The 11752-nt window shown below is 38.0% G+C and overlaps 1 protein-coding gene and 1 long non-coding RNA gene across 7 annotated transcripts; one reads left to right on the top strand and one right to left on the bottom strand.

Moving 5' to 3' along the window:
- The first annotated feature begins 3569 nt into the window (after positions 1 to 3569).
- Positions 3570 to 5273, top strand: LOC120258155 (benzyl alcohol O-benzoyltransferase-like). The gene is made up of 2 exons (XM_039265507.1): positions 3570 to 4043; positions 4136 to 5273. The coding sequence occupies exons 1-2, from the start codon at positions 3603 to 3605 to the stop codon at positions 5063 to 5065; spliced, it is 1371 nt and encodes a 456-aa protein (XP_039121441.1). The 5' UTR covers positions 3570 to 3602; the 3' UTR covers positions 5066 to 5273.
- Positions 5274 to 5459: 186 nt separating this feature from the next.
- LOC120258410 lies at positions 5460 to 11167 on the bottom strand. 6 transcript variants are annotated; one of them, XR_005535992.1, is made up of 6 exons: positions 10812 to 11167; positions 9164 to 10727; positions 7510 to 7945; positions 7175 to 7242; positions 7018 to 7110; positions 5460 to 6489 (listed from the first exon to the last, which is right to left on the bottom strand). It is a non-coding gene; the product is annotated as an uncharacterized LOC120258410 (long non-coding RNA). The 6 variants fall into 6 exon arrangements; XR_005535993.1 differs by having other exon boundaries at positions 9164 to 9281; positions 10612 to 11159; XR_005535991.1 differs by having other exon boundaries at positions 7510 to 7638; positions 7732 to 7945; positions 9164 to 11152.
- Between the last annotated feature and the right edge of the window lie 585 nt (positions 11168 to 11752).

The following is an 11752-nucleotide window of genomic DNA, read 5'->3' as shown; positions in this document are numbered from 1 at the left end:
CACTAGGAAGAACAACACCTAACAAGGACAATAAATTTCAAAAGCAAAGGAAACTACAATGTTCAAAATATAACGAAAACACATAACACAGTCTTGACATAACCATTAATAAAGCAAGAAAAGTTAAGTCCACAACAAAAAAGGAATTTATTAACTCGGCAATAACTAGGCGGCGAATTGCTTAACGACCTCGCTAAGCTGTCCACCACTCAACCCTACTCATGATCTAAAAGAAAATGAGAACAACTTAATGAGCTTGGGAGCCCAGTAAGCAACCACTAAAAATATCGGGATCACAAAAAGTTCAATAATTTTCAAAAATATACAAAGTGTAGCATAATGAAATAATATCAAAAAGAAACCCATAAACCAAAAATAATTCAAACAAATTTAATTTACCAAAATAACTAGCATATAAGTCCCCAAACAATTAATGGCAAAACAAAACATCAGAATTCATTTATTTAAACTCGGTGACCCGAGTCAGATTTCAGAGCTCATATGTTTACCCTCGATGACCCGAGCCAGAATATCAGAGGATGTTATTCTTCACAGACAGAACAGTGCGAAACTATAGTTTCTATGTCAGAAATACGTGTAGACACGGTTAGTGTTTAACCTCTAGTGATAGGGTTATTGCACAGTTAATTGGGGGCTATGAGTTTCTATAATAAAAATATGTCGGGTCCAAAATTATCGTCAACACAACAATAAAATTTAGTGATCCCATTTTTCTAATGAAAATAATTCTAATTAATTCAATATGAGTTGATGCCAATATGATAAGAATAAGTAAAATTTAATAAAGCAGGTAACCACAATATTTAAAATATAAGTATTACATAACATAATGCATAATTAAAATTATAAATCATATTTTATGCAACCACTTCAATCTTTAAATAAACATTGTTTTTAGAAGTTCAAAGTAAAATAAAATAGGAATATATAATATATATTAACAGAACAGTGGTTGTCAAGTTAAACCTGATTCCGTAATTAAATTGGGTATGAGGATAAATTAAATAAACAAATAAATATATAAATAAAAATCTATAAATTCTGAAGATAATGGTAAATACAGTATCTTAAAACCCAAAACATTTAAACTTAACATCATGAATGATTGTATCAATAAAACCCAAAGTAATTAAATAGTTATGTAAATCATTTCGATAATCCAAAATTTTATATATACATATATATAGGTTTATATATGGTTTATTTACCTGGAAAAATCCCTAAGCTATATAATCCACTTGAACACTAAATTCAGAATTTGAGAGAAGACCCTAAACATAAACATTACACTTTGGCTTAGATTCCAAAGTTAAATTAAAACAATAACCATTGATCAACCCAAGCTGGCTACTTAGTTACTAAATCAAACACACACCATGCACTTAGACCCTAATTAGTCAAAGATAAATAAACAAATATATAACAAACACAAAAGAGTGATGGTCTTCAAATATAAGAGGGGGAAAAAACAGTGATGCCTTTCCAAACTGCCAGACTTCACACTCTGGCAAAACCTTTAACATGAGGATGACATTATAATCAAATTTCTGGTGTCTTGGATAACTAACGCCATTGATAAAGGGACACAATTTCAGACACAACAACATAATCATAACGCAAGATTGTCATTAAGCAAATAAATATAATGCCACCTGATTACTGACCCCTACCGATCATCATCCATGACTAAAAAATTTAAATATACACAAGAATGTGTTGGACATTGATGGGATAGATGTCTCATCAAGATACTAGTATTGTGAAGATTAAGGTTGGGAAAGGCAGGTGATGTATGGGTGTGGGATTAGGAAAGTGGTTTAAAGCCTAAATTGAAGTCTTTTTGCCAAACCGCTATTGAATGGATCTAACCAAATTTTGACAAAACTAATACAAATCACAATAAAGAGTTCAATATTAAAAATTTGCTTTCGAATTAATGAATTGTTCATTTATTTTAATATCAGTATCTTTAAAATTAAATAATTAATAATTAAATTTTGTACAAAAGCTGGTAAGGTATCCCATGATGTTTGCCAACCTTTCTATAAAAAAAGCAACAGCATAACACTATAACCGATTATCAGAAAATAATTCACCATAATTGACTAAAAGACCAATTCATGCTTAGGTTATAAATCAGATGGTTTGCATAAGAATCACAAAGAACAAGATATATTCCATTAAAGAAAATTATGTACAAGTACCAACCTAGACAGCTAGAAAAAAAAAAAACTCAATCTCTAAACAAACAACTCATTAATCTAAACAAAAACAATATCAAATTAAGCCGATTCTACACTTGGCAAAAAGATCCGATGAAGTGGAAGCTTACCTCACAATGAAAACGATACAAAACCCTTGACGAAAAGACTTATCTCCGTCCTCGTCGCCGGTACCACACACACAAAAAAAAAGAGGGAAGAGGCTAGATCTCTCTCCCTCGTTCTTAATCCAAACGGGGATCTACTACGGAAGTAATGAAGAGATGATAGCTAGGGTTTTGAAAACCTAAATAATATACAAAGATAAATAAAAACAAAAAAGAGTGGTTTTTTTTTCCGTAACTACCATGCACAATTTAATAAAAAAAAACACGTGGGGATCTATAGTAGTGGTTCAGGGCTAGACATGTTAATAACTCAAAATAACTCATTTGTAAAAAACAAAAAACAACAATAACTCAAAATAACGCTTGAAGGGGCTCCCATCCCATCGTCTTTTTGTTATTGATTTTTTTTAATTTATTTATATTTTTATAATGGCTAACATCACATTATTAAAAATTTTTCTATCTTCACATACTATCCCCACCAAATACTATTATAGTACTATTTGAAATGGATTTAGCGTGTCTCCTATGAGAGGTGTTGCATCTATTCCTCCAAAATTGAATAGAAAGAATAATTTAATTATTAGCTTAATTTGATTGTTGAAAATCTTCTGGGCGTACATTTAGCATGACTTTCATCACCTCCTATGACTAGTCAAATTAATAAATTTTTAAGTGGTCAATAAACCAATGTAACTGGTATATTATTATACATGTTTATCCCTTGACAACCCCTTAATTAATATAACAGCGCTTGTTGTTCTTGTAAAAAAACAAAAAAACTTTTGATTGAAAAATTAAAGTTATCACAAAAATAACATATTTTTGACATATTTTGCCTTACATCATTTGTTATGGTTGTCTTGTTGGATATTTTTTTGTCACATCCCTATTTTGTCACATTTTTTTTTAAAATAATAGACCATATAAATATTTTTCGATTTGATTTCTTTTCACACAACATTAGTCAAAGTTTTAAAGATACACAACTTCTGTTTTTTTAAGCACCCAATACCAGAGCCAGAATATATATTTTGCCTCCACCACGCAAAATATGTTCTTCGATAAAAACGATGATTGCGTGATCCCCGTGAGGTAAAACATGTGATCGAGAATTGATGCATTAATAGAACGAAGAAAAATCAAATGGTCACTTCCTCTCCTCTATTGTACTATATAAGCGCATGCTCTCCTACCTTAAACCTCAAACCTCAAACCACAAACTAAGAAAATATTCTACTTGTCATCAATAATGGCACCATCCCCTCTGGTTTTCACAGTGCAGAGGCAGATGCCGGTTCTAGTAACACCGGCAAAGCCTACACCACACGAATTCAAGTATCTCTCAGACATCGATGACCAGGAGAGCCTGAGGTTCCAGATCCCTCTAATCCACTTTTACAGAAACGAGCCATGTATGAGTGGCGTTGATCCTGCAAAGGTGATAAGAGAGGCCTTGGCGAGAGCTCTGGTGTTCTACTATCCCTTTGCCGGCCGTCTTCGGGAAGAGTCTGGAAGAAAGCTTGTTGTGAACTGCACCGGTGAAGGGGTGTTGTTCATTGAAGCTGATGCAAATGTCCGCCTGCAGGATTTCGGTGACAACCTGCAGCCACCGTTCCCATGCATGGAGGAGCTCCTCTTCGACGTTGAGGGTTCTGCTGGTGTTCTTAACTGTCCATTGCTCTTGATTCAGGTGCAGTTTGTCTGGATAATCTATCATTTTAAATAATTAAGATCCAAACTAGCTAGTTTTAAAGACTTACGTACATGCATATGGGCATTCAGGTGACACGATTGTTGTGTGGAGGATTCATCTTTGCACTCCGGGTTAACCACACCATGGCGGACGGACCAGGAATGGCTCTGTTCATGAACGCAGTGGCCGAGATGGCACGGGGAGCAACCGCGCCATCAGTGCTGCCAGTCTGGTCAAGAGAGCTGCTTAGGGCGCGCAATCCGCCACGAGTGACGTTCGAGCACCGTGAGTACGATGAAGACATGCCTCATGACTCCCACAACACCATCAACACACCACCCGATGACATAACGCACCGTTCCTTCTACTTCGGTCCCAGGGAGATTTCAGCTCTGAGAATGCGTTTGCCGGAACACCTACGCAAGAGCTCGACGTTTGAGATACTGACAGCGTGCTTGTGGAGATGCCGAACCATGGCGCTGCAGCTGGAGCCAGAGGAAGAGGTGCGCATGATGGGCATTGTCAATGCTCGAGGAAAGAAGGAAGGGGATTTTCTGCCGATTGGGTACTATGGAAACGCATTCACATACCCGACGGCGGTGTCAAAGGTGAAGCACTTATGCAATGAACCTGTGGAATATGCGTTGGAGTTGGTGAAGAAGGCCAAGTCGCAGGGGATGACACGTGAGTACCTGCAATCTGTGGCGGACTTGATGGTCCTGAGAGGGAGGCCTCACTTCACAATTGCGAAATCGTATCTTGTGTCGGACCTGACAAGAGCTGGGCTTGAGAATGTGGACTTCGGGTGGGGGAAGGCGGTGTATGGAAGTGTGGCGAAAGGTGGGATTGGGGATATCCCACTGGTGAGCTTTTATGTACCTTTCAGGAATGGCATTGTGGTGCCTGTTTGCTTGCCAAGCGCTGCAATGGATAGGTTTGTGAAGGAGATTGAGAACATGACCAGTGATCAGATTACTGCACCACCACCACCACCTTCTCGTCTGCTATCTGTACTCTGAACTCTGATGTGGAAACTGTTGGAAATATAGAATAAAGGGACACCGGCGACTCTCGTTAGCCCATGGGATCATGTTATTCCATTTGTAAGTACGTAAAGATGTGTTCAAAAAGTATTGGCCTTTATAGTTTGGGTATTTATGGTCTTCTTCTTCGTCACTCTCAGCGCAATTTCTATGGCAGTTAAAACTTATTTGTTTTGTCTGTCTCCACCAGCAGCTTTGTATCTTATTTGTCTCAAATCAAGGCCAGAGTTTTCAAGCTTTTTTTTTTTAAAATATATACGATGGATCCACAAGTAAAATTTAAATATTTTACCTTTTGAGTTGGAGACAAATGAATCACTACTCTTTTCTTGCAGGAATAATTATAAACACATCCTTTCAAGCACATATATTAGAGTAAAAATAGTTTTTAAAAAATAATCAATTCAACAATAAGTCGTTCCTCACAAGACTGATTAAAAAACGTTTAGTGTGTGATGCGCAAGAAAATACAGTCCGGACAAGTACTTTCACAAAGTCACAATTGCCCACATCGCCTACGCTATTTTCCGGTGTAACCATGCATGCCCTCCCACTTTTACCCTCTAATCATATATATATCATGGCAGCATCCCCTCGGGTTTTCACAGTGCAGGAGGAGGCCAGTGCTGGTGACCCCCACAGAATGGCCAGATCCCACGCCCATGGGCTCAAGCGTCTCAGACATTGGCGAGCATGAGTCCCAAAGGTTCCACATATATTCCTGGTTTCTATTTCTAGATGGCCGAACCATGCATCCATGAGTGGTCGGGATCCTGCAAAGGTGATCAACGGAGGCCATGGCCAAAGCTCTCGTGTCTACCTTCCATTAGCCCGGCTGGCTTCTGGAGAAGACAGTAAGGAAGCTTGCTTTGGGTTGCAATGGGGAGGGGGTGTTGTTCATTGCGGCCAATGCTGATATCCGGCTCAAAGATCTTGGTGACCGCCTGCAGCCACCATTCCCATACATGTGGAGCAGCTCATCTTCAATGTTGATGGGTTCTAGGGGAATCCCTTAATTCTCATTGATCTTGATTCAGGAGCCTGTCTGGATAATCATTTGAACGGCAGTGGGGTTCTATGGCAGTTCATTTGCCATTTGGATACCTGCCAGCAGTAGCAAATGCGAAGATGTTTTGCGACAATCCTCTGAAATATGTGTTGGAGTCGACGAATGCATATGGAGGCCTCCCTTCATAACCAAGAACAAACGTACTGTGTCGGGATGCAACAAAAAGTTGATGAACATGGACTTTTGGTGGGGGAACACAATGTATGGAGGTCTGGTAAAAGGTCCATGTGCCTGTTTGCTTGCCAAGGCCCGCCGTGGAAAGATTTGTGAAGGAGATTGAGAGACTGCAACACCTTCTCGCCTATCCTCACTCCTCAAACTGACGCACAACCTGTTAGAAATAGAGTAACGGGACAGAAGCATTTATTATTAAGAGACATTTTCAAAAGGTGATGCGCATTAAGAGCAAGTATAATTCTCGTGTTGTGTTTGGAAATTAATGTTTACTGTAAACTAGACTGCATGTGTGGTATGATGATCATAATAAACTGAGAATTTGAATCATGCCATGCTTGGTTTCCATCAGTATCTGAAAGGACAGAAAGTGTTAGTCCCTTCCCCCACTAATTAAAATAATTGGTGGCAGTATAAGATTACAATTTATTTGTGACTAGTTTGTGCGATGCACAAAATGCAGATGCCTCTAATCACATCAGAGTTCCAACAATAAACCAACGCTAAAATACACATCAGGCCTTTACCATCCAGGAGTAAACTGTGATCTACCAGTGTTGCTCTAATTTAGGACTTCATCACAATTCACTGCTAAACTATGTGCTCAGAGATCAGCAGGTACACTACATACTAGGAAAAGAACAGGAATTGTTTCCACAATATAAGTAAATACCTAAGTGGTTACCTGGTGGCCAAAATTGCGGGGGTTCAGAGTCCACTGGCAAGAAGCTCACACAGTCACACCAACAACAAGAGATTCCAGTCCAACACAAGCAACCTGACCTAAACGCCCGGGTGAGAGATTGATAAAAGGGTAAGAGAGTATATGAAAATGGCATTACCAGTATTTGAAAATGGCCTCTGGCTCACATGTTAAACTCACTTGAGTTCCTTACACCAAGCCTTCAACCTAGATGTGAAAGTATTGGAAAATATCACGCTACAGTCTACTTAAAACATTGTTAAAACAGAGCATTAAAAATGAGGCTTTCAGGTGTTTCACTACACAATTCGGAAGTCAAAAATGTGGGCCCACTGCACTCCTAATGGGCGCACTTTAAATACTACAATGGGCATATATTAGATAAAAAAAAAGATATTGGTTTTTATCAGTCACATTCACTTCTTTTCAACCATTTGATTACAATAAAATAAAGTGAATAAAAGATTTAAATACCAGCTCTAACCAATCCAGATTTAGTCAATTCACCAGCTTGTTAATTGATCATGTCACATCTATAAGTCTGTGACCTCAAAAATTGTTTCAGATGAGAACGGCACATCTCTAAATCACTCAGTCAAAAACCTGCAAAACATACAATCTCAGAAGACACTTCAATATCTGCACTTTCTAAGCCATAAGCACAGCAAAATAGCAATTAGATCATTATACTCAAACCTGGAGCAATTTGGCCATTATAATATTTCAAAACGACTAGCAGCAAGGCTTAAGATGTCAACTTTGCTTTGGCAAGGAAAGAAGGTGGAGGATGCCTATAAAGTATAAACTCTGGCGGTTGTATGCTGTCATCTAAAGTGTTCAAGCTCTATGCAAAGTAGATTTCCTCAACACCCATAGCAACAACCATGGAACTTTTATTGTTAAACAACACCTGAGCCAGCACTCAGCATCAAACTGAGGGTAGAAAATGAGCCAGACTATACAAGCCAGATAACAACCTATAATAATTGTGGCAGCAATATATTCTCCGGTCAATGATATCATCTAGGCAAAGAAATTAAGTTCACTTAAAACCCTTCACAAGTGGCGAGAGTTCAAATTACGGGTGTGATCATATTTACGAGTGTTTAAGTAATGATTGTGTGCAGATGGTCCCAACGCCCACGTGAGCGCAGGCCTCGGCCCCACTTGCTCCGCCGAGACTTATGCACGTAGCACGCCCCTATCTTTTTTAGCGGTCTAGCCACTCACCTTGGCGAAAAATCTACCGGACATTAATGAGGCAAAAACATTGGTGCTGATGCAATACCATGTTGTCCCAGTAATTCCCTCACCATAGTTAGATCAGAGATCCTAGCTATTGTTGTGATAAATTGTTATATATGAATGTATGGAATCAAAGTGCACTAATGAACAGAACTGTTTGCAAAACAGTTCATGTTCGGCTGATTGAACTTTAAAGCTTGAGGCCGGGCTTAAAAGGGACTTTTGTATTAAAAGAGCTTTGGTACCCAACTTGTTTAATATATTATATATTACATATGTAATTATATGAATTTTCAAGGGTAATATGTAAAGTGCCAAGGTTGAGTTGAGCTCGAACCAGAGAATGATTCAATAGAGCCAAGCTCAAACAAGGGGATGTTTGAGCTTGGCTTGGTTTGTGAACACCCCCATATGGGAATATTGGCTTAATTCATCCTTTCAGTATTGCCCTGATCCATATACTCATAACCGCTAGAACTTATTGAAATGTTGTACCTAATCCAAACACAAATTTAACACCTTAGAACAAATCAAGGTGAGCTTTTCTGCTACTATCAGAAAAGAACAAGACCATCAGATACGCGTAAGTACCATGACATACTGCCAGGCTACTTTGGTAATTTAGCATTCACTAGAGGGACCAGTCACTATAAAGATTATGTCTTTTACAAATTCGCATAGTTGCCACGCCACCTAATGGTAAATCACAGCAGAGCTGCAGCCATGTCTCTGCCATGCACTTTGAACAATATACATACCTAAGGATTAGCAAAAGTTGTAAAATGTCAAAAGTTTAAAATAGGACAGGTGTAAAAGGTACAATATGCACACTGTGATGGAAGACAATCGCAAATACCTAGCTAAGTAACAGATAAGGAAATACCTTATATGATGGTGACCAAGTCATTCAGCTTAACACAAAATGCACTTGAGATGCTACTATCACTCGAGGGATCTCATTTCAGTTCAATGTGAACTTAATGGTTCCGTTAGTCACTAGCCTGTAAGAAACGAACTCAAAGAGGTAGGATCTCATCTGAACTCCCTTATTAATGTAAAGTAGTACTACAGTAAAGAGGACATGACACAGAAAAAGGCATGCAACGATACAATATATACACATAAACATGTGTATGTATGCACATGTTACAGTAGAGGATACAACTTGTTTAATATATCGTATATTATATATGTAATTATATGATTTTTTCAAGGGTAATATGGAAAGTGCCAAGGTTGAGCTGAGCTCGAGCTTGAGAGATATTTGATCAAGATGAGCTCCAGCTCAGGCTTGAGAGTGATTCAATAGAGCAAAGTTGAGGATACAATAGACAGCATAGAAAAGCCATGGCAGAGTAAGAGCGCATGAATTCCAAATAGAATGAAATTGATAAACCAATTGAGATGAATGCATTAGAAAATCAAGTGTCCCTTTCCAAATGTAGACCAACTATTTAAATTCAACTAAACAAACTTGAAAACAAGGCATAGTAGTAGGGAACAAACAACAAAGAGAAAGGGCTTGTCATAATATAATAGATGCATGTGCACAGTCATTTTGTTAAGTAGAGAACACAAAAACCAGCTGGAATGAGTTGTGGTAGAGCAATACAAAGAGAAAATAGGAATGCCATCTCTCAAATTTGACAAATTCCTCCCATACATTCTTTTTTGGAAATTTGTGAATATGTAAAGAAGCATAGTAGTGTGGCAAGAAAACAACAAAGAGAAAGGAGTGACATTATGCAATAGATGCATGAGCACAGTCATCTTTTTACGGTAGAGGATACAACAAACATCCCAAACGACCTGTAGTACAGTAATACCAAGAGAAAATAGGAATGCCATCTCTAAAATCCAGCAAAATCATCCAAAAAAACCATTTCTTTCTGCAAAGAATGTAATTCCAAATCGATGGAACTCATAAATCAATTGAGACAGAAGCATTTGAGAATCAACCGTCCCTTTCCAAATATAGATCAAATATTTCAGTTCAACCTCACAAACTTGAAATCAAGGTCTGTTTTTTAATTAAAATTCAAGGGATTAATAGGCTGAAGAACCACAACTTCCAGCGCAGATAATCTGCACAACACCAAATCAAACTGCTTCAACCAGGGAAGCAACTAAAAAACAAAAAACTTCAACCAGGGAAGCAACTTAAAAAAAAAAAAAGAGTAAACCCGCACAAGGGGCGGGATAAAAAATGCTTCTTTTTTTTCTCATACTATCAACCTAATTCATCCAAGCAACCCTGTTCAACCTTGCGGCACAATGAAGAAGACAGAAGCAATTATTTAAAGGTGCAAAAGATCTAAAGAAGAAATGAACCAAGAGCACCAATCTGCATTCAAGTTCCGGCAATTCAAATTCCTCTCAGGAACCGCGCAAGAACCTCCAAATTCCTGACACGAACTGCACATGATCCTCCAAATTCCTGTCAAGAACTACACAAGAACCTCGTTTATCAGACCAAAACAAAACATGAGGAAAGGCCATAACTTTGGACTGAATAACACAATGAAATTAACCATGATAAAACTCAGAGAGATCGTCACAAACTGGTTCCGATTCAATTGATGCAAGACGGGATCCGGCCGACCAAACTCAGATCAACGCCGTTCCCGAGCTGCACCAAGCGAATCCGAGCAAGCTGCGACACCGGAAACCCTAAAACACCACATCAGCCTACCAAAACGAAACCCTAATCCCCATTCCTCCATTGCTCACGCTCTCGCTCTCGCTCTCTCTCTCTCTCTCTCTCTCTCTCTCACACACAGACACACACACACTAAACTATTTCTCTGGGACTGAGCAGCGGTGGCCGGAGGCCGGTGATTTATATTACATTTGGACGGATAAGATTGAGACACGTGTCACATCACCCTTCTAGAGCCTGGAAATTACCAAATAAACACTTCACTAATTACAACTCAACTGCTTTTCATAATAAATTTGGACTGTTAGATCGCAACACGTGTCCTCCAGCTTAAGAATTTCAACCTGCATCAAATGTCCAAAATTGCACCTTCATCCTCACGAAAATAAATAAATAAACTCTTAAAATTGTATCTCCACCGTTTGTTTCGTGAAAAACATTCGCACGGTTCAGATATTGACACGTAGAGCCTCAAATCTTGATTACATCTCAACCGTTAACATTCAGCCCGCTCGATTGTGACACGTGTCACAAACTCCCTTTATATATAACCCAAAATTACACCTCAACAACCCAAAACTCCAACTACTTTTGATTTATTGCTACCAAATTCCGTACATAATATTTATATATTTATCAAATAAAATGAAATAAAAGTACAAATATATTAAAGTATAAAAAAATTTATACAAATTTAGAAAAAAAAAACACATATAATTTTTTTAAAAAAGTGAATAAACCATCGATTTATTAAAAAGGCAGATAAATAAATATAAAAGAAAGCAAAAGCAAAACATACAAACAGAAAAATCA

This window comes from Dioscorea cayenensis, chromosome 4 (assembly GCF_009730915.1).
Source record: "Dioscorea cayenensis subsp. rotundata cultivar TDr96_F1 chromosome 4, TDr96_F1_v2_PseudoChromosome.rev07_lg8_w22 25.fasta, whole genome shotgun sequence".
NCBI lineage: Eukaryota > Viridiplantae > Streptophyta > Magnoliopsida > Dioscoreales > Dioscoreaceae > Dioscorea > Dioscorea cayenensis.
Note: the sequence above shows the minus strand (reverse complement) of the source record. Positions and strands in the feature narration are given on the sequence as shown.